Here is a 23,545-nt window from a genome sequence, read left to right on the forward strand (position 1 = left end):
CTAAGGATTCTACCTTAGAACTTAATTAAGTTTTAGAAGAAAAGGCATATTTATCAATGATTTTATGTGTATAATCTAAATTAAAAGCAAGATGTACTTAAATATCAGAGGAAAGCCATAAACTTGAAGTTAATTTAAATGTTAATTTTGAATATGTAAACTCATAAGACTTAAATGGAAGACTTTTTTCAGTCTCTTAAAGAAATATTTACACTCCCTTTCAGAGGAATGACCTTTCTACTGTCCCTCAGATCAAAAGATGTAGATTGTAATAGTTTGAAGCAGGCACCTAAGTCCCACCTTGTCACACATATCTCATACTGGGTATTGGGCCTGTTCCTGCTTTGGTACAAACAAAATTGCTTTACTTAGATTTTCAAATTGGGCTCTTATAACTTTCCTATGAATGTTTTCTGATTACACAGAGCCTTCTAGCATCCCCAGTACTTTAGTTGTACTTTAGAATGTACTTACCTTTTTATTTAACTCTCAGAAAATAGTCAGAAAAAACAACAGTCTCCCCCAACCTCATCTGTGATTACTAATATTTACTTCTGTTCCTATGTGAAATAGGTCAAGTCATCAGCCCACAAAGTGGCAGTAGTGGCACAGATCTAATAGGTGACAAAGCAGGGCCATCCGCGCAGGAGTCTGGCAGCCAGACGCCCGTGAAATCTATGCTTGTCATCAGTGGAGGAGAGGGCTACATTGACTTCCGAATGGGTAAGTCATTCTTTCTGGGAGCTTGGTTTCCCCTGTGTTCTTGTATGTTACACACAGTAAATAAGCAACCACTCTGATAATGATTTCTAAGAGGGCTTCTTTAAATTCTTCACTTGGGAAAGGATTTTTTTTCTCTTTTTTTTGGGAGGGGGGTGTTAGTATTTATTTTCATACCGAAATATATTTGTTTGAAGAAGCATTAGAAATAGCAGAATATGGACATATGTTGAATTTTATGTGAGGAGCCTAAGATTTGGAGTCAGAAGGCCTAGAACAAATCATTCAATCTCCCAGAGCCTCAGTTTCCTCAACTGCAAAATAGAGAAATAAAAATACTTCATAAAGTGTTGTTTGTATCAAAATTGATTTCATTTGTTCATTTTTTCAACTTATAAATATTAATTGCTCATCTACTATGTGCCTGTCAGCCTTAAACTTGAGATACGGAAATATATCAGACAAAGCTCCTTCCAATAGATTATAGAACAGTACAGGGATAGAGACATGTTAATAAATTAAAATGTTATAGATGTTCTGGTGGGTATTGGGCAGTTCTTTCTAGGGGATGGGAGAGAAGGAAGTCAAGAAATGATGCTTGGGGTGACTCAGCACTGAATAGTGTTAGTGTAAAGGATTGAGTTGGGTAATGGGCTGGGGCGGGCTGAGGATTGCAATTCCAAGGTAAGACAATAGCTTGACCAAAGGTTTAGAGATTTGAAACCATCTTAACTGAAGAAAAACCGTTTTAAAATGACAGGAGCATGGAGAAGAAAGTACAAATTTCTAGTCTAGAAAGGTGGTGGTTGTGGGGAGCTGAATTATGGGAGGTCTTTCTGTTCCAAATTAAGGAGATTGCACTGTGTCTTTCAAGCAAAGGAGAACTATTAGAAGACTTTAAATAAAGGAGTAATGTGATTAGATTTGTGTGGAAGATTGGAGGTTCAGGGCTAAAGACAGGGAAATAAGTTAGGAAAAAATGAAGCATGGTGGTTAATTATTAACGGGATGTGGGGAAAGAGGGATTGATCCATTCACTCAGAGCTGGGGACTGTCAGAACAGGAGAAGCAGATCCAGAGTTCAGTGTTGGACATGTTGACTTTGAAGAGCATGGTGGAAGATTTCCACTGGACTTTTGGGTATGAGGGTCTTATATTTTAGGAGGGAGGGATCTGGGGGCTTTCTGCATGCAGTGGTACTAAAAGCCATGAGGGCTAATGAGTTCACCCAAGGAGAGTATGTAGGGGCTAAAAAAGAAGAGGTTACAGTAGAACCCTGAATTAGTATTTCATTTAAAGTGTCATTAGAGCTTACAGAGGGATCTAAAAAGGAATGGCCAGAGAGGTACAAAGAAAGTATGGAGAAATGATACTTGTGAAACAGTAGTGCTTTATAAACTGTAAAGCACTGTACAAATATAAATTTATTTGCTGTAAGTAAACAGATCTCTTGGACTGGCCTAAAATCTCAGTGATTCAAAAAGCACCCAAATATATGGCACTAAATGGTTTTAGAGAATCTAATAATGTTGTAGATCAGTGGCAAATACTTGTCTTAGATATGAATTCTGTAAAAATATAGTATAAAATTTAGGGCCATGTAAATGACAGTGTGCTACAGGTGATTAGTGTAAACCAGAATATCTGATGCAAAAGACTTACTGACACAAATTGAAGCATGGAGGGGTGTTAATGTTAAGTTTAGAAATTGATCCCAGTGATGTCAGCAGGAATGGAGTCATTTCAAAATGTTTTAAATAATTGACTATTGGTATAAAATTCCTTCATAGAGAGAAATTGTAGAGACTCCACTTTGCTGGAGTGATTTTTGTGGTTCAGTATGGCAGTTGGAACCATAATAAGGAATATGTTAATAAGCTCTCTGTGGTTTTCCCATTTCTACTAAAAATTTCTTCCATTGTGGATCCTGAAAATAGCATAAAAATTGCTTAACTAGGTTTGGCAGTATCTCTGGTTAATCCAGCCTGAAAAATAGACTTATCTTTGAGCATAGGCTAATTTTAAGTCACGATATGCTTTTTTAAAAAATTCAATTTGATCTTTTTTTATTCCATTTTCTTTTCCATTTCCTGTAATATTTTATTGATGAGAAATTGACCTCAACAGTCCCATTTTATAATGATTTAACTTAAATCTTAGGATATAGAGACCCAAGGAGACAGAATAATTTTTTATAAATAGAATCTTTAAAAAAAACAACTGAAAAAACAAATGCAATGACCTCTTGTTTCAGCCAATTAATTTGTCATTATCATTGTAAGTTTTTAAATTTAAGAGTCAAACTTAGTTTTTGTACATTCTAACCACCTGGTTATATTTCAGCTCAGAAACTGGATTTTGTCCTGAGTGTGCTCATCTCTATAGTTTGACATTGCTGTGAAAAGACCATGAAGGGATGGATAAAGGAGAGTTTAGCCTGAAGTGAAAACTGTAGATATTTAGAATTTTTTCTTTTCTGCTGTTTTTAGTCAACAGTATCAATATTTTCTTTTGTCCAGCTGAAATTCAGGTGGGGCACATTACAAAATTCCAGTAGATCAGTGGACTGCCTTCGTTCCTTGGTATACACCTTTTTAGGATTCTACTAAAGAATCCATCCCACTAGACATCTTGTCACTGGGTTGTGCCAAAATAACCCTGCTCTGCCACAACCATGCCAATTAATGTGAACTTGTGAGGAGGAGTGTGGTAGCTGCACTGGGCCTTGGAAGCCCATGTCTTTGATCAGGATCTCATTTATCACATTCTTTCAGCTAGCTCGCAGAGAACCTGTATGTAGCCTGTCTGTTACCCAACTTCTTCGTTTCTTCATCTTCACCATACACTGTTAATTCATAGCTTACCCTAAACTTGAAAATTGGAAGAAAACCCAGTGTGGTAGGTAGGCCATCTTATAGTGCTGAAGGGAGACAATTTCAGTTTTTATATTTTTGTGTCAGTTATCTTCGATTGGAAACTTTTACTCTTATCTCTGAAAATAAGCAGGAGTTATTTGGGTTTAGTTAATTTGTGTGCTTTATACCCATGATTGTGCATTTACAGCAATATTTAGTCTCAATTCTTAGTTCAAGTAAATAAGAGTAGACTGTCCATTTTGGATGAACACAGAATTGGACGGCTTTCCTTTCTTAGCTTCCCATTTCTGTTAATGTCAGTATGCAGACATATTGGGATGACTTTCCAACACAGTATAGTGAACTCACTTTTACAAATGTCTGAAAAGTGAGTTAACCTTTTCAAAAATCAGACAGTGAAGAATGTGACTCGTGATATTTCTTTTACTGTGTTCTCTGCATTGGAAATTAGACAGGTTGTGTGCATCTTGTTCACAGACTAACCTTGAGCACTATGTTTGATTCACATCATTCTGTATTTACTGTGCTCAACCTAACTCGAGTCTCCTTATCATCCTCTAGGTGATGAAGGTGGAGAATCAGAACTTCTTGGAGAGGACCTTCCACTTGAACCTTCCGTCACCAGAGCAGAAAGGAGTCATTTGATAGTGTGGCAAGTGATGTATGGCAGTGAGTGAGCCCATAGGAAGAACAGGTGGCGATGGGGAAGCCATCTCTTCTGCATGGTTTATTTTCCCTTTTCCCCTTTATTTAATGCTCTTTTTGTGAAATAAGTTTCACCACATAATGTGTGAGCATTTTTTTCCTGTTAACTTTATATTATAAAATCTGTCCTACCATAACAATACAGAGGAACTATCTCTTTTACTGCACAGTGTTATAGGCAATTTCAGTATATAATGAACAAATCAAAGAATGTTTACTTTCTGCAAACTGGTGAATTACAGAAAGCAATCCAGATGTGGTTTACTCTGCCACAGTCTAATGTCACCCACTTCATTTGGTGGGGTCACTTTTTAGCTGTCACTAATAATGGAATTAATGGAAAACACTTGGTGAACGAACCATACCATAAGTACAATAGCAGAGTTTTCCCCAATGTATTATAAAATTGACACACACTAATATCAGGTAGATTATCAGGATTTATCTAATTGTCCCGAGAGGGCTAAAGCTAATTGTAAATTAACTTTCACTTTCAAATCTGACAAATCTTGTTTATATGGTATATAAAACTTTGTTTTCATCAGATTTGGGGGGTTTTATATTAAAGAAATTAAGGCTACACTATTTAAATAAAAGTTTCCTGTTTCTGACTTATTAGAGCTCTAAAGTTTATGAGCCCTGCTTCCCTGAATATTCTGGGTTTTTTTTTTTTTTGAGACTAGTCTCACTCATTTTCATACTGACATGTCTGAGAGGTGTATTATTTATAAAGCATAGAAGATATATTCTGGGAAGCCTAGAAGATACTTCAGCACTGGGAGGGTTTTTTTTTTTTTTTTTTTTTTTTAAAAAAGATGACCGGTAAGGGGATCTTAACCCTTGACTTGGTGTTGTCAGCACCACGCTCAGCCAGTGAGCGAACCGGCCATCCGTATATGGGATCCGAACCCGTGGCCTTGGTGTTATCAGCACCGCACTCTCCCGAGTGAGCCACGGGCCGGCCCTGGGAGGGTTTTTTTAAAAAGAAAATTTTGTTTTGTATTCTTCGTACCAGAGGATGGTGGTGGTTGATTGAGTTTTTTCCATGTAAGAAATTCGCCTGTTTGCCAAATGTTCCTGGACTGCTCTTAGCTGTTAATAAAACTGTAGCTGTGATGGAGTCTGGCTTAACCAACTGAATGAGGGATTTGATTAGAAAAGTTATTTTCTTTTGTTCTGTATAAAATTACAGAATAGCTAGTACTTGGTATTTTGTATGTAAATAACACGTAAGCTTTTGTACCCTTTTGAGCTTAAAATGCCATCTTCAATGGGGAAAACTATGAAGGGAAAGAAGGCAAAGCCAAGATACCATAAAGTAAATGTTGATATTACGTCTTTCACTCACAGTGCCCATTCAAAAAAAGAGTCTGGGTTTAACTGATTTTCTTGTTTAATAAGTCTTTAAAAACCATTATGCTGCAATTTTTTTCCTCTCAAGCTTCTTGAAAATGTACGATTTACCATTTCTTATATATTACTCTGAGCAAAGCTAAATACAATTGTATGTGCTATTTTAAAAATATAAACCTATAGAGAAAGCCCCCCCCCCCCCCAAATCATCAGGAGGACTACTTCAAAGAAAAGAAAGCAAACACAAGTCTCAAATTGTCTAAGCATTCGTAAGTACCAGGGATTTTTTTTTTTTTTTTTTTCTGAACTGTTATACAAAGATATCTGTAAAAAGTGCACCAATGACTTTTATGCATATACGTGATTAGGCTAGCTTATAAAATACGGGGAATTTACTGAGCCAGAGGAGGCCTTTGGATCTATTTGGCCACATGTGTCTATAAGCACATCGTGTACACAATAAAATTGTGGCCACTGTATGTTTTAGAAGAAAAAAACTGTTTTGGTAAAAGCTGTATTAAAAGAATAATTTTTTGCTTGAGCTACTTAGTCACTTTTCTTCAAGGCACCAAAACTTAGGCCACTTTTTCGTAGCTGGTATGCTATGTTCTTATTTTTTATTTTAAATCAGAGCCATTTTGGCAATACCTAAAAAAAAAAAAATTACTAAACATTTATTGGAAATGTATAAATTCACAAGAGGCACCAAAGGGTTTGGGAATTTTATTCCCAAGAAGTAAATCCCAGAGTCAGCCCCTATTTGCCGTTGTTCAGCCTTTTACACATTTGTAAGACCAAATGTAATTTAGGAAATCAGGAGTTACAGATGAAAAATGCAGACATGTTACAGTGGTTGTAATTCCTCTTTTTAAACTTACCGGCTTTAACATAAGGAATATAGATATGTAGTTATTTTATCTAAAGATGTCAGATTATCTGTGGCCCTGTTGATTAACTTCAGGGACCAGAGAGGACAAAAACGCCTGTACAATTTGTGTTAAAGCCTTGTCCATACGTTTTTAATTTTAGTTTAAAATGTTTATATTTTTGTAATGTTCATTTTGGTCAAGGTGGTAACCTTTGGAAGAAAATGCCAAAATGTAATCTTCATGCTATCAGCAAAGTGGTATAAACTGCCTGTAGCTACCACATCAAGGGCAGAGAAGATACTTGAGTACTTTGGGTCGGTCTCTCCATGTAAAATAAGTTTTGCCCCTGTTGGAAGAAATAAGGGGTACGTGAGGATTCTCATTTTCTTACCTGGGGCCATGTATTGAGGTTGAACCATATGAAATTACCAGTGTTTGATCATTGCTGGTCTGCAGAAATGGCAATATCATATGCCTCAACCTACTAGTATTAAATGCAGGTTAAAATCTCTGTAAGGCAAAAGGAGAATATCCACTCAAAACTCATTTTTGAGAGTGTTTTTCTCTAACTCATGTGGATCTAAATTTTTTAAACACGAATGAATGTCTTAGTAGCTGCAGCTTGTTGAGAGTGTAAAACATTTTGAGCACAAAATATGCAGCACATAACTTTCCAAATTGTGTTTGCACAGAAAAAGTTAAAATACATTCTCTCAGTAGCTGTATTGTTCTTTTCTTGTAAAGGCCTTCTTACATTTGAGACTGGGCCCTTTAACATAGGCTGCCTTAGTAACAAAACAAAACAAAATGTCTCATAATATTAACTGTTCTAAAGAACGTGTGTCTTGCAAATGCCGTGAAACTGAATATTTATTTCCTTGTGAGTATTATAACCGTTACCAAAGGACTCAACCAGATTTAGGGCTCTTCTTAATTGATCATGTTGAGAAAGGGACTCATTTGGTCCCACTTTGTAACATGGGAAGAGTAAGAGAAAATTAACTGTGGAAATTATAAATGCTTTTCTAACAGGGTTATGCTATTCTGTAACACTAAATGTCTTTTTCTTTCTCTTAAAAAATTGTTTTATTAATTTTGTCATACATTTTTCAATATTCGAATATATTTTAACCATTTTATGTTCTAAATTTGTTTTTTGTCCTAGACATTTTATCCAGAATTTTACTTGCCTTCATAATCTGAAAAATGGGTTCTAGAGCGTCTTACTTGCTGTCTCTTAGAGGCTGAGGCTTCATTTCTATGAGCAAAAAGCTCGTTTAGCGATGTAGTTATTTCAGTATTTATTTCTATTATGGAATCCCTGGGGTTCGGAATGTAACTTTGTACATGAAATATATATAAATATGTATATGAAACGTGTATGAAGTCCAGTGTTTTATTTTTACTTTTCCCGGGGGTCTGACCTTGGTTTTTATTTGAAAGTCCAATAATCTCCCCCATCAAACATGGCATTTCCAAGGGTTAGGACTGTAGCCATTTGGCACTAGCTGAAGGTGAGCAGTGGGAATACTCGTGCCTGTCTGCTTGGCTCACGTGTTCCAGTGAGTTAGGAGCAGTAGACAAGAGAGCTTTCTAGAAATGCGGGAGCGCTGAGTAACAGCCCACACATGGTACTAAGGCATACCATTCGCCAGATTACTCAGTAATAAGAGGCAGGTTGTAATGCGGATCTTAATAATACGGTGTGCTTGTTTGTGATCCACTTGCTTGGGGGAGACTCTGAAAGGAAGGATGGTTATAAAGCTGATCATGTGGCAGCACAGTGTGAATCCATATGGGTTCAGTGCATTTGTATTGAGTCTAATCCAGTGTGTTTTGTTTATGTTTTCAAGAGAAGTGGGGGCCTAACCTGATGGTAAAAGTCCCCCCAATTGGCATATTAATAGGACAGTTCACTAGCTGAAGGCACAGACATATATCCGGTGAGGCTGGATGCCCGAGAATATAATTAATAGCCTGGCTCATTCCTAGACTTTATAAAACCTTACCCTACCTGCCCCTTAATATGCTAGGGCCTGCCAAGGTATTGTTCTGGAAACTGATTCTTTTGGGCCTGATACAGTCATGTTCCTGATCCCACCAGTCTCTAGTGAGAGGCTTGAGTGACAGCAGAGGGCAAAACATGTTCATTTTAATTTTGTTGGGGGAACAGGGCAGGCACCATCCTTATAACTGGAACTGTAGCCTGCAGTTCCCCCACCCCCAGTGAAAGGACTCTTTCAGATCTTGGTCTGCTTAAGCCTCTAAGCTCTTCCTTAACTAGCCCCCAGGCCTCTCGTGTTAGAGAAGGCATGAAAGCCCTCGCAATCGGAAGAGGTGTGGACTTAATTGTCAGCAGTGGTCAATTTATTAGGAAAAGTTTTGTAGTTAGGGTGCTTCTCAGAGTGCCCTAAATAGTGGGTAATTAATACAATTTAAACTCATTTTCTTTAGAGAAACATAATGATATAGTGGGAAAGAAGACCATAGACCCGGGTTCTGTCCAGGCTTTGCCCTGCAGTGACCCTAGGCCAGTCACTTTAACATAGCACCCCAGAATCACAAAGGCATAAAACTTCACCCCAGAGCTATTGAATCAGACTGTCTGTGGGGTCTGGACCTGGACATCAGTAAAGTGTCATAGGTAATTGTGATGTAGGTTAGGTTGAGGGATACTGCTCTAACATCTTCGTACTTTAGTTCTCTTATATGTTCAAAGGGAGGGTGATTTAGCCAGGTGTTAAAAAAAATCCTAGCTTGCGCCCTTTCTGGCCCTGTGGTTCTAATCTGCCTCAGTTTGTTGTCTGTATAGGTAAGAACCATACCTGTTTGTCAGACCAGGGCTGCCTATTTCCCCATGAGGCCCAGATAGCTGTTGGGTTGGATTTCATTACTTAGAATTTTCAGTTAATCAGAACGACAATGTGCAAAAGAAGCCAGATATTTAGCTCCATGCTTTTAGCCACCTACAAGCAGAACACTGGCCCCCACCCACAGACAAAAAGAAATTATGATTTGATTTGAGGCCCCAAAGTAGGTGGAAAAATAAGCCCCAACTGAGTGGGGACAGCAACTTCACTTACAAGCTGCAGCTCTCAACCAGGCCAGGAGAGGGAGGTACGGCCAGAATCACCCCAGTAGCTATTTGCAGAATAATTTTTTTTTCCTTCTTCCGCTCATCTCAGGAGTATCAGACTCTACTGGTGTAGTTAGGAAAACAGTTGCCCAGGTGATCCTGATCCTTCCATTGGGAACATCTGCTTAAGAAGGACTCAGGAGCAGCGCAGGTGGATTCACAAGCATCTGTTTTCCAGGAACACAAAGCTTCATTCTTAGCCGGTTATAAGCTGCACATGGTGACCTGCCAGCAGGCTCAGCCAGGCTCAGCCCAATAGTCTTTCCTTTTAGATTCATGAACAATCGAAGTTGAGGGTACTTTGAACTTATTGCTATATCAAAAGCTTAAAGGGAATATTTTGTCTCCTTTTAGTCTGTGTTCACTTGGCAAGGCTATTTTCTCATAGTTTTTCATAGAAAAAATCCATAATCTTTTAGTTGTTATCATGTCTAGCTCATATTTGCATAACATCTAGTTGTTTTTTCAGAGTATTTAGCTCATAAATTCACAGGTGATCTGCAGAGAAACCCTATGGAGAATATTATTGTCCTCAGGTGATCCGTAGGCCTCGCCATAGAAGGGCTTCCCTTTTGGTAAACGGGACCAGCTGAGATAAGTAAAGGCACATGTGCCTCATCGGATGGTACATCCAACTGAACACCGAAGGCTCTTGCAGCTGTGTTGGGAAAAGTACTAGATCTCAAGTAAGGAGACCTGGGTTTGAATCCTGGGTCTACCGTTTCCTAATTTTGTGGCCCTTACTGTAAAAACAGAGTAACACCCCAAAGGGTTCCTGTGATGGCTAAGTGAAGTAAACCATGTGGTAGAAACATGCATACCTCCTGGCCTTACTTTGGCTCTCAGATATTCCCAGGAGTCAGGTATGTGAGGCTAAGACCCCCTCAAGAAGATTAGGCTGGTAGAGGGAAGCAGACATGGAAAGGGGGATATGTAATCAAGTGTGGTGGCTGTACTGCCAGAAGCTGTAGTCAAACAAATGATATTGGTATGATATCTACTTCATAATGTGATAAAAACAAGAGAAAAAATGGTCTGCAGGGCCTGTTTAATGCAGAATATTCTTATTTCCAGTCTATTTATCAGTGCTCCAGGCCTTGTCTGTTCTAATAGAGCTCTGTTAGGAAGCAAAGGTACCTTGGGCCTGTTGGACCTTTCAGGGAATACCTACTCTTGCCCTCCCCACCATCCCCAGTTTAAGGAAAGGGGATAGTCCATGAAAATTAAACACAAGAGACCCATACTCTCTCTCTCTCTTTTTTTTTTTTAAAAAAAAAAGATGACTGTTAAGGGAATCTTAACCCTTGACTTGGTGTTGTCAGCACCACGCTCTCCCAGTGAGCCAACCAGCCATCCCTATATGGGATCCAAACCCATGGCCTTGGTGTTATCAGCACCATACTCTCCTGAGTGAGCCACGGGCCGGCCTCCATATTCTCTTGTTTCTAAAAGTTAATTTCTTTCCTATGCAGGCACATGGAAGGGCAAGTTGAAGCATGAAAAAAGTGGTAAATTTGACATTTTTAGATGCCATCAAAAGATATTTATTTAGTTATCTGTTGCTCATAATGCTTTATGACAAAAATTAATCTCACAGTCATGGATATAAATGGGTAGAGAGCAGACATAAAGAACCAAATAAAATATTAACATCAGATGCACAACAGGGTATGGAATGGTGGCAAGGAGTGTTAGATGCTTTCTACATCATTAAAAAGCTTAGCATGACTCTTCCCAAGCAAAGATGCAAAATTCTATCTGTCAAGGCATCTTCAGGATATCTCACCCAAAGAGAGTGGAGTAGTCCTTCAGAAACTTGAATTTCCTCGTTGGTAGTATTATGATAATGGCACCTCATTCACAGGATTGTTGGAAAGAACAAATGAGCTCATGTAAAGAAGTACTACTCAACAGTTAACAAACGTTTGTATCCTTCCCCCACCGAGGCCTCGATTTCTTTTCCTATTATCCTTTCTCATCAAGTTTACTTTGCTCTACCTTTGGCTAGCCCCAGACAAGTGACAGAGGTTTCTTTGAGTTCCAAATCCAGGAGTGAATTTTTTTCAGCTATTTGCCTTTAGCTACGTTTTGGCCTGGTGTGCTTCTGTGGAAGCAGGCTTTTATGACATAGGCCATCTACATTTCTGTCTTGGAGAGTTTACTTGGGGCTATTAATAAGGAACTAGAGCAGAAGTGTGGCATGTTCTTCACCGGAAGAGAATCCCATATTGGTCTTAGAGCCATCTGAAGCATTGTCCTTACTAGAGCAGCCTGGCTGGAGATGAGCAGGAACTGGGCAGGTACCTCTAGATAGGCCTTGGCTTATTTAGAGATCCCATCTTGGGCTTCACCCATTGAGGGTTTATCCAGACCATCCCACCCGTATTAAAGCCATGTTTCAGGGGTCCCAATGTGATAGGCCTTTGTTCCAAAGACCTCCCCCCTGGTGTGATCTGATGTGAGCCACAAGTCAGTGTCTCAAAAACCAAGTCATGATAAAGAATTGTAGGTTCTAGCCCCGTCCTGCCACTGATCCATCAAAAGTCATTTCCTAGGGCCGGCCCGTGGCTCACTTGGGAGAATGTGGTGCTGATAACACCAAGGCCACGAGTTCAGATCCCATATAGGGATGGCCGGTTAGCTCACTTGGGAGAGTGTGGTGCTGACAACACCAAGTCAAGGGTTAAGATCCCCTTACCAGTCATCTTCTAAAAAAAAAAAAAGTCATTTCCTCTTTCTGGGCTCTCAGCTTGCATTATCTGCAAAAGCAGGAGCTTGGCTTGGATGAGTTCTAAGGCTACTTCTAGGGTGATATTCCTTTAGTGTGGACCATTCTAGGTGACACACCTTGAGTGTGCAGTTTGGGTTCTGTGGACAAGTAGTAACCTTTATACCCAACCAGATCCTCAATGGAGGGAATTCATGTAGGCTGAACCATTTGGCACAAACAGCTTTGTTTGATGCCAGTTTGTCCGTGAGGCATCAAGGAATGACTTTCATGCATGGGAGGAATATGTCTTAATTAGGAAGAAAGACACTGTTGAGGTCGTGGACTTCCCTTGGATCTTTTTCTTTTTGAACCTGGGAAGGGGTCTCCAAAAGTCTATGATAGGATGGCATCAGAACCTACAGAGAGCTTCTCCCTAGGGCCCCTTTGGCATTTGCGGTGAAGGGCTGAGAGGTGAAGCTTAATTAGGGAGGACCCTTGGCTTCCCAATATCCCCTCCCAGAGCATGAAAGGTATGGGGAAGGAAAGCTGCCTTTAGGGAGAGGCCCGGCTTTGGTGTCTTTTGAGCACAAGGTGGCACCATGCTGGTATTAACCTTCCACTTGCTAGCATCCAAAGACTGCCAGCCCCTGGTTCCTCCCTTTCATCCTCACTGTGCTGTCGGCCCCAGCATGGCAGACCAATCCCGACCGAGGAGGATCAAATTGTAGTAGGGTTTACTACTTCACTTTACTAACAAGCAAGCTGAAGCCAAGAGTGTTTGTTATCCAACAGTGGAGATTGGACTAGTACTCTTGACTCTAGTTCAGTGTTTTTTCCACTGGGCTCCTCTAGATTCTCATACCCTTGGGTTCTCCTCCTCACCCTCAGGCAGCTTATAGCTCAGGGACCCAAAAGGGTCCAGAGCTTAGGATTGTTGCTGAGGTGAGCAGGGGTTGATACGGGTGAGAGAAACATTGGCCCAAGGGACTAAAGAAGGGAATTTTTGAAAGCACCTACAGCACCAGTTTCTGGTCTTTGAAGTTGCGGAGGAGTTCCTGCTGCTGCTGCCTCTGAACAAGGCTGAAGGAAATGTCACGGAATCAGCTTAGTGAGTTGCTTCAATGGAAACTTCATCCAAGACCGAAAAAAATAGAAGTTACATAACTCAGCAGGTCACAGCACTAACTAAGCCCTTTATAGGCCATCAATTCACATTTATTTCCTGGATTTTATAACTGCTGCTGAAAAGGAAAAAAGGAGGGAGTGAGGATTAGTGGGGAGAGAATCTATGTGCTTGGAATAAACCTCCAAGTCCACTCTCCAGTCTCTTCTCCCACACACCACCTCTGCAGCTAATTCTTGGATTTGCCGATTACTGCACATCCAGACACACCGGGCTTCAGGCCAGGAAACTCAGACCCCTGTCCCAAGCTGCTCTGAGTAGCCACAAGCCTTAGGCTACTCATTTTCTCTCTGGTCCTCAGTTTTTTCTTTTTTTGGCGGTTGGCCAGTCTGGGGATCCAAACCCTTGACCTTGGTGTTCTAACACCTTACTCCAGTCAACTGAGCTAACTGGCCAGTCCTGGTCCTCAGTTTTCTGTTCTGTAAAATGACAGGGTTGGACTTAGGTGAGTTCTAGGATCTGTTCCTGCCCCATGATTCTAAACATTAGGAGCAAAAGAGTTAGGGATTAGTTTTGTTACCCCTTCCCGCCCATCCCAACTCTGAGTTAAGTTGCAAGAAGCTATCAGATCCTCTTGATGGAGAACAGAGCACAGCACCACCACATTGACAGGGGCAGGTGAGGGCCTGGGATGGCAGTCCCAAGGAGGGAGATAGGGTATGGCCAGTGGTCACCACACCCAGACACCTGGCATGTGGCACAGAGCACTGGAAGAGGGGTGGGAGGGTCAAGGTTGCCTTGGCTCAGGTGGGGAGCTGGTGAGTATACAGGGTAATGGACCCTTGCTGCCTCCCCTGAGGTCAGGACACTCAGATGGGCAAGAGCCAGTCTGCAGGAAGGGCATGCCACAGCAGCACTGGCATTCTCAAGACTGGGGGGTTTAATGCCCCACAGGGTTCAGCGCTGCTCCAGGATGCTCAGGTAGGTATGACTGCCCCAAATGTTGTGAGGCACCCTCCCGCAAGAATGCACTTACACGTCACTCATGCAGAAAAGGGCAGTTTATTCACCCCAGCTGGCCAGCAACCGTCTCTCAAGGAGCAACCAAGGGAGAACGGCCTCAGGCCTTGGTCTTGTGGGGTTTTTAAAGGCAAAAACTACATCCGTTGGCACACAGGTTTGTCCAGGTGCACCAAGCAAGCTAGGGAGCTAGGTCACAGAAGCCAAGAATGAGCCGTGAGAGCAATCAAGCATACAAGTTTTCATTGTGTATAGTTTCTGTTCCCATGTAATAGTTCACTGCGTATGGCTCCTGTTCCCATGTAACGGTTTCTGTTTCTATGAGAAGGTCAATGGTTTCTCATGCAGAAGAGGGGGGTAGTCTGCAGGTCAGACGGGGTAAAATGGAGTTACTTAGGTTACGCAAGCAATTCTACAGAAGCTGATAGCGTACATTAATGAGGGTGTATGGAGCTCTATTTCACAAACTCCAGCTGACAGGCCCCATGCACAGCTTCCATCCCTCTCTCAAATCCTTGAGGTCAGGGAGACAGTTCCCCCTGCCCACATACCATCTGGAGCTTCTTCATCCTTGCCCAGCCTCCTGTGCAGAGCTGCTGGCCAGAGGAATGTCTGGTATAAAGCTGGCTGAGAGAGGAAAGGGCCTCGGAAAGAAGCTTGGTGGGGAAGAGGATGTCAGAAGGCTTGTGGCACTGGGAAATGCCCAGGCAAGCTGGGTGGGAATTGGAGCAGCTGAAGAGTTAAGGGTCCTGGGGAGGGGCCGTTGGTGAGCAGCAGCGAGGCTCCCTGGCCCCTTTCCTGGCCCAGAACTTGCAAGATGGCATCATGCTTTGGGCAAGAAGCCTAGGACGCCAGGCCCAGGCTGCCCCTCCTGGCTTTGTAGCCCCTGCAGGAGAAGATTGGCAGGAGGCAAGATTGCCTGCAGTCTCCGAGCATCCCTGCGAAGGGACTGAGTATCTGTGAGGAACGGGCATTAGAGGGCAGGGGGGCAGTCACAGTTTTTTCAGCCCACTGGGATTGGTAGCAGAGCTAAGCTGTAAAGAAGGCAAAGGTCGGATGTTATGCATCTGGAAGAAATTCCCGATAAAGACAAAAATGTTTCTCCAGATAAGAGGCTCCTGCAGCAGGAGGCAGCTGCTTCTTGGAGACTGCAGCTTCGTGCCCAGACCCTTTTAATTGTCCTCAGTCATTCTGATGTCCTTTGGTCTCCTCTTCCCCTCCCTCAGAGCTCTGCCCTTTCCCCATTGCTGCTGCTGTCTTTTCAGAAACAGCTGCTTGTCCAGGCTTGTCAGCGGCGACAGCTGGGTCTCCAAGGACAGACACAGAAGCCCCCTGAAGCCTGACCCCATCACTGAGGTTTGGAAGGTGGTATGTCCTCCTCATTAAACTGAGACCCAGAGAGAGGGAGTATGTTAATCCCCCAGACCCAACAAGTGAGCAGTGCCAGAAAGAGGTCTCAGGGTCCCAGCTCCCAACTGGCCTCAGAGCAATGATCTCCTTGCATAGTAATCCGATAATCCATTATACTTGAATTGGACAAACGAGCAAGGCAGAGTTCCACGGGGCCAGGTGGGGGTCCCAATTTGGATACATTAGCCAGTCCCGTGGAGAAGGCAGTGACTTATCTGGAATGATTTTTGTAGAGGAGACATTTGACCCCATGGCTGCTGAGGCTGCAGGTGTTTCCGCATTTGACAGATGACTCTTAGACCAGGGGTTCTCAGCCTCACCACTGTTGACATTTAGGGCTGGACCCAAGTGACCACTGAGCTGAGTGGCAGGGAGGGCTTGCTGGCTCCGGGTCTCAGCTTCACACCACCTCCAAAGTTTTCTTGGCCATCCCCCTGCCTCTGCAGGGCTGCTCCTAAACAAATCTCCTCCCTCCCTGGGCTCCTAAGGATGGGTCTCAGGAGGGCTCGAAGGAGGTATTTTGCCTCCCACCCTCTCAGCACTCTCCTTTCCCTCCATAAATGAGGTGAAGGGCGAGTGGGATGGGTCCCATGGGAGACCTAATGGAGCCCGAGGCTTGAGAGAGGTGGCATGGTGAGTGCCCAGAGGGCAGGCTTCTCCTTCCAGGGCCTGCTTTTTCCTTATTGAAAGAGTTGATAGATGAGCATGGCACTCTAGAAAGTCTAGAATCAAAATCATTTCAGAAAATTCTCATGTGAAGGTCAGAATATGTGCCTACTCCACCTCTGCCTGTATTCTGCCATGTCCCAGACCAAAAAGTCCCCAGGAAAGGAAAGTCTCTTGGGCCCGTGGAGCATGTACTAGGCCAGTCCTGGCTCTTCATGTAAGCTGCTTCCCTTAACCCTCAAAGCACTGGGAGGCAGGTGTTTCCCCCTTTGACAGATGACAGCCCAGGGGTTCTCAGCCTTGGCACTGTTGACATTTGGGACTGGATAATTCTTTGTTGCGTGGTTTGTTCTGTGCATGACAGGATATTTAGCAACATCCTTGGCCTCTACCCACTAAATGCCAGTAGTACTCCCTCCCTCCCCAGTTGTGACAATCAAAAATGTCTCCAGACATTGCTAAAGCCCCCAGGGGGGCACATTGTCGTGGTATGAGAACCGTTGTCTTAGACAATAGGTTCCAAGGACCCTGGTGGGCCCGTGTCTGACCTTGGCTCATCTGATTCTGAGGTCTGTCCACCTGCTTTTCTTGCTGCTGCCTCTTTGTGGGGTCAAAGCCCCCCTTGAAAAATCTGACAATATCTATGACCTTCTTCCCAGAACAAGGCTCCCACCTTCAATTCCAAGGAGTTTGTGGACTCCAGGTGCTCACCCGTGGAGTGAGCGTTGAGAACATCTGCCTGCAGGGAGACAGGCCTGGAGGTGAGGCGAGCTGAGTCGGCCTGCACGTGGGTCTGGGGGGGGAGGGGAACGCAGGGCGGGGTCACTGAGGGAGGAGGCACCTGCCTGTTCTGACTTGTGGACACGCCCTGCGTGCCCTGAGGCAGGCAGCTGTGCCAGCCATAGTGCTGAGCCCGCTCACCATCTTGCAGATGGGTCACCCTGACTCAGCGGCTGTACATGACCTGTGCTTGTCCCATCCCAGAAAACATTTCCTGTGGCTGAGTGACCTCAACACCTACCCAGCAATACCTGCCCCTGAAAGCAGGGAGATGGGCCTCATGAACTCAGGAGGTGGCCTTTTGTTTTGGGTTCTAGAACATTATGATGGGGTGTGGGGGTGGAGAAGCTTCAAGACTCCAGGAACTTCCAAGACCCCAGCTCTGTAGCATGTTGTAGAGACACCTGGAACTCAATGCCAGATGTTAGGTCTGGTTCCAGCTCTCTGGGCCTCAGTTTCCTTGTTTGTAAATTGGAGGAGTTGGATTGGATGATCTCTAATAATTCTCACACATTGAGCATTTCCTGTGTTATAGTCTTTATATATGTTCTGTCATTTAATTCTTGCAGTACTCTATGAGATACGCACTGTGATTATTATCCTAACATTACAGCTGAGGAAGATGAGACTCAGAGAGGTTAAGTAATTTGCCCAAGGTCACACAGAGAGGCAGGTCACCTGCCAAGTCTGACCCAACCACATTGTTGAGATGGCAGTAGCTCAGGTGAGGGGCTGACTGGGAGGGATGGAAAGCGACAAGGGGCAGGGCGAGGCTCCCAGCCCAGTGTGGGGAGGGGTTGAAGATGACTCCAAGGTTTGGAGCCTAGGGACTGGGAGAGTGGTGGTGCTATTAATAGAAATCGGGAAGTTAGGAGGAGGAGCAGGTTTAGGGCTAGAGAATGAGTTTATTCTTAGATATGTTGATGCCGATTTGCTAGTTATGGACATTTAGGCTGATATGCAGCCACAGTTCAATTAGGAAAAATTGGCACTTAGAAAATACCTCCAAATGCCAACAACACCCTTACCAAAGTCGAATCCCTGAATTGGTTCACATCACAGGGTTCCCTAAGTCACTGGCCCTGGGCTGCAGCAGGTGCCCAAGGCCCAAATTCACGCCCCGCACTGACCACTGGGGGTCGCCACTGGTGCACAGACCTGGAGCAGCTGCCCAGGTATGCCTGCATGCGGTAGTGTCAACGTAGGGGAGGGGGCACAGCTGGTTTTAGGGAGCCAGGTTCCCCCTCACAGGGAGGCAGAAGTTTCTTCCTTCTTTTTGCAGTGGGGAAGAAGGGGAAGCTCACGAGACCCCTGATCTGCTGCTTCTCCCCAGTCCCCCAGGCATCTGCAGCGCTTTTCACGGGGAGTCTTTGATTAACCTCCAATCAAGTTCTGTTGACCTTTGGGTCAGAGGCAGGAGAGGGAGTGGAGCCTCCTTCCCTGCATGCATGTTGGGACAGCCAGCCTGGGGGACACCATGTCCAGGGCACTGAAGCCTGCGACCTCGGGCGCTGGAGCTGGGGAGCAGGATCCCAGCTGTTCCAAACCGCGTGTCTCCCCTGACATTTGCGTCAGCAGCTCTGCCCTTTGACTTTTAATTCCCGGGAGTGGAGGGTGGAGGCAACCTTGGCGATCAGGGATAATTATTTGCAATTCAATGCAACCAGCAGTTTATTGGGGTTTGGCCTGGCTTCCTGCCCTCCTCTCAGCCTCCCACACCCCAGCTTTACAGCCTTGGTCTCCTTCGAAAGCTGGGAGAACAGAGGGCAGGAGTGGTTCCTCTCGGGCTCCTGATCTCGGAGTGCCCTGTGGGAAGCTACGCTTGTAAAAGTGCTTTGAGTTCCCCAGATAGAGGTGTCCCCACGCTCATGCCCAGCCCGGGCCCTGCACCATCTCAGGCCAACCTCCTGCTCCACTTGGGCTTGTTGGGACATGTCCTCAGGTGAGCTGGGCCAGGCGAGGGGGCACCAGCCTCCCAGTTGCCTGGGTTAGGGGGTGCATGGCACGGAGAGATGGGGGTGGGGCAGGTACCACGGAGCCTTCAGGGCTCCCCAAGCCCCGGGTCCACTGTCAGTGTCCAGTGCCCCTCTATATTTGGCCACAGCATTACTGACATGCTCTCTCAGAGGGGCAGGCAGCCAGCCCAACCCATGATGTCTCCTCCAAGGCTAGACTATTTTGGAACCAGCCTTGAGGGGGCTGGGGGAGGAGAGGTGGGGTTTAAGGGAACATTTCCTCCTGGCGCCAGGTCAGAGAAGAGCTGAGGGTGTGTGGCATGGAGAATTGGCCCTGAGGCCTTTCTCAGAATTCCTAGTACAGTTACTCGAATGTTCTTTTGCTCAGGTTTCCAGGGGATGCCTAATCTCTGAGGCTGTGAGGGCTGAGGCCCGGCATCAACTCCAGCCCCTTCTCCCCCTGGGAGACATTTTCCAGCTGTTCAGATTTCATCCCTTAATTAAAAAACAGCTGCTTCCAGGCCAGGTTTCACAGACAGCCACGGTAGGAGCTAGCGCAGAGGTTCCCAGTCCTTTGGATTTCTCAGATCACTAACATTTCCAGAAAAATAATTCAGGATCTGACATGGTGGCCAGTTTTTAATTTTGCTGAGTTGAGGACACTGAAAGGAAAGGTGCTTTGACACACACACACACACACACACACCCCACACACGACTGAGGATACAGGTGAAAGGGCAGTCTCAGCCTGAGTGGATCTAGCTTTATGAAAACCTCACTGTATCATCCTTATTGTTCTCATTTGGCCACGGGCATTTGAGAACGTGGCAACCGCTGGCACTGGGTACCCTGTGGTCTTTTCTGGTGACTGCTGGTTCCTTTCACCCCTCTTGCTGGGCCAAATGCCAAGGGCGGCCAGCTCTGCTCTGGGGGACCCTGCCCAGCACCTTATCTCCAGCTCTCTCACGTACGGGTCACTTTTGCTTCTTTATATCGTCCCCTCCTCCAGCTCCCCACCCCCATATTTGCAGGAGCAGAAGACGGGGAGCGGTCGTCACACGGCTCCCAACCGAAGACAGCAGATTGTTCTGCTGCACGGCCAGCTGACTCCTGCAGACCTGAGTCCCACCCCTGAAGAAGTCACTCGGTCGCCACGCTCCTTCACGGCTGTGGAGGGTGCTCGGACCTGGAGAGGGGTCAGGAACACCAGGGCCTCTGCCACTTCCTGGCAGTGAGATCTGAGACTGAGAACCTCCCTCCCTGAGCTTCAGTTTCTTGTTCTATAAAACGTGTATATTAATGCCTCATCACAGGGCCAGCGTGAGGATTAAATGAGAGAACGTTTGTGAAAGTACTTTGTGAACTATAAAGCTTAGGTAGGGGTAGTTATTATTATTATGGGAAACTAGTAAACAGCTGAAGAAAGAGCAGCCCAAAAGCTGATCTCAGCTTCTGGGTATAAAGACAGTGCTCACAGCCACCCCGAGTCTGTGATCTGGGACCCCCTCCAGCCCCACAAAGGAGCAACACCAGCCTGAGCCCCGTGACTGACGAGGCCTGGGCTGGACCGAGGCTCTGCTGGAAATAGAGCCAGCCTCTGGCTTGTATTGGAGAGAGGCCAGTGTGAAGGCTTGCAATGTGAAGGCTTCTGTTTTCTTGTGGTGCCCCCCCCCCACGTGATTATTGATGCTGACCACCCCCAAATTGTAGCCAAGTGTCTGCAGGGCCCCCCCAGGAAGGAGCCCCCTTTTGGGTGGGTTGAGAGCCATTGGGTCTAAGGATTCAGGGAAGGTCCAGAGCCTGAACTTCAAGGTGTCCACAGAGCAGCAGTGTTTAAGGGCTGCCTCTGCCCCCCCACGTCGCTGTGGGCGGAGTGGGAAATACGCCAACCCACATTCCCAGTCCAGTTCCACCACTTACTCCCGCTGTGCGGCTGCCTCTCTGAGCCTCAGTTTCCTCATCTGTAAAACAGAGATAAGACTCCTTACCTCACAGGGTTGCTGTGGGCTTATATAGGATCGTGTGTGAAAGCCCCTGGAGGGTGCTCAGACTAAGGGTCCCCTGCCACCTGCTCTCCCAGGAGGTCCCCACAGAGGGAAGCTGGGGAGGCGTGAGCCTGCAGCCAGGCTGGCTCCCCACCCAGGGTGGGTCCCCAGCCTCCGCCCGGCACAGGAGCCCCTGGGGCAGGTTTCCTCATCCCAGCCAGGCTCCAGCTCCCTGCCACCTCCCCCCGGCCACTCAGCAGCCAGTTGTCATGAAGTCATTGCCATCTTCCCCAGCCTGCCCCCCCACCCCCACCCCGCCCCAGTGCTGACATCCCATTTGGCAAAGAGGTCGGAAAAGCCGCTGACTCTTCCAGACCCTGAGTTCATTGACTGGTCAGGGCCCGCTGGCTGTAAGCTGACCGTGTGGGCAGAGAGGGGGTTGCAGAGTGAGCGAAAGGCCCCTCCATGCCTTCTTCCCCTGCCTCAAGCTCCCCCCCACCACCGAGACACTCCTCCAACATCCACCCACACCCTCGACATGTACACACCTGGATCTACACACGTGTGACCCACCCTACACACACCCATTCCACACTTGCCATGGACTCTATACCCTTTACACCCCCATGCTCAGCAAGCCACACACTCCCTCCCGGGCACAGCCCCCTGCCCGCAAAGGCACACTCCAACACGCACAGACCCCGACACACTCACACAGGCACATGTATGTGTACACACCACTTCCTCACACTGGCGTGGGTTGTAGCCACCACTAGCTACCCACGGCTATGGCCACTCCTGACTCCACCCTTGGCCTGTCCCCCTGGGCTTCATCAGGCCATGAGGACGCACCCAGGCATAGTCACACTCAGGTGAGAGGGTCTCTGGTCTAGAGGGTTTCTATACCAAGACCACGGGCAGCCAGAGGTGAAACGGCTCATCTCAGCCCACACCTTCATTGTTCGTTTGTGGAAACAGAGGCCCAGAGAGGGCAAGAGGATGGTCAAGGCAAAAACCCAGTTCTTCTGAGTGCTTCCAAGCTTCAGAGAGCACGGCAGAAAGGGACACAGACGGCCCCCATGCTTCTCCCTCAGTGCCCCCCAAATCCTGTCTCAGTCCCCCCTCGGCTGCTGCCCATCCATGCTTCCTCCAGGATGACTTCCAAGATTGGTTGCCGGGTGAGATTTTCACCCTCTGCCCTGGGTGCAAGGTCATTTGCGGCAGGGGAGGGCGCCCACTGTTGAGCCAAAGCCTTCGCCGGCTTGGGATGTTCATGACCCACTTGGCCTTGGCCTTCCTCAGCAAATACTCAGCCCAAGGCCGCAGTCCCACAGTGTGCCCTCAGCCCGGCCCTCTCACTGCCTGCTTCCGCCTCCCTCCCCGGGACTCACACATTAGGACCCTCAGCAACTGTCTGGAACGTGGCCGCATGCACGGACCCCAGGCTCCAGGGACAGACCGTATCCCCCAGACTGTCAGCTCTACAAGGGAAAGGACTTTTGCTTGGAATGGTGCCTGGCACCTAGTAGGTGCCCAACGAAGACGTGTTGAATGTGCGAACGAACAGGCCCCTCTCCCCACCTTGGCCTCCCGTAACACGGCTCCTCCAGACCCTAATAGGGAGTTCTGGGATCCAGCGGAAAGAGCCAGCAAGCAGCACGTGCCCCTCTGGGCTTCAGCTGCCACCTAGGCGTGAGGGGCTGGCTGCTGGGAGATCGGTGGTTTGTGTTGTGCGATTCCAGGGACCACACCGGTGCGCGTGCTCCGGGGACCAGCACCGCCTCTTCCTCTGGCTTGGGACAGATAGGCTGGGGAGCCCTATATTGTAAATAAAACCGCCACCCAGAACACCCCAGAAGGTCCGCAACCGGGAAGCAAGGCAAGGCGAGTGCTTCTTGCCCCCTCCCCCACCGCACCCACCTCCCCCAACTCACAGCGCTGGGTCGCCCGGGCGGCCAGACTCCAGGTCAACGTCCTGCAGCCGCAGGGCCCTCCCGGGGGCGGCGCCCGGCCAGGGCGCACAGAGGGGCGTTTGTTCGCGGCGGGCGGCGGGGCGGAGATGCTAATCGCCGCGGATCGCCGGGCGCAGCTGAAGGTCAGGAGGTAACGCGACCCGCGGTTATAAATAACCGTGCGGGGAGGGCGGGCGGCGGCCGGGACAGCGCGCTGGATGCGCGCCCCTCGCCCGCCCCGCCGCCCGCGGAACCGGACCCGGCCAGGCAGCCGGAGCGCGGCGA

The 23,545-nt window shown here is 46.4% G+C and overlaps 1 protein-coding gene across 2 annotated transcripts in view; it reads left to right on the plus strand.

Moving 5' to 3' along the window:
- The window catches only part of SPAG9 (sperm associated antigen 9), a 119,675-nt gene extending 111,772 nt beyond the window's left edge, over positions 1–7,903 (plus strand). For both annotated transcript variants that reach the window (XM_008568297.1, XM_008568298.1), the window contains 3 exons: positions 574–723; positions 4,158–5,084; positions 5,274–7,903. In XM_008568297.1, coding sequence (XP_008566519.1) covers positions 574–723; positions 4,158–4,273 — 266 coding nt within the window. In that variant the 3' untranslated portion in view covers positions 4,274–5,084; positions 5,274–7,903. The remainder of the gene's footprint in view (positions 1–573; positions 724–4,157; positions 5,085–5,273) is intronic.
- The last annotated feature ends 15,642 nt before the right edge of the window (positions 7,904–23,545 follow it).

Source organism: Galeopterus variegatus, unplaced genomic scaffold, assembly GCF_000696425.1.
Source record: "Galeopterus variegatus unplaced genomic scaffold, G_variegatus-3.0.2 Scaffold395, whole genome shotgun sequence".
NCBI lineage: Eukaryota > Metazoa > Chordata > Mammalia > Dermoptera > Cynocephalidae > Galeopterus > Galeopterus variegatus.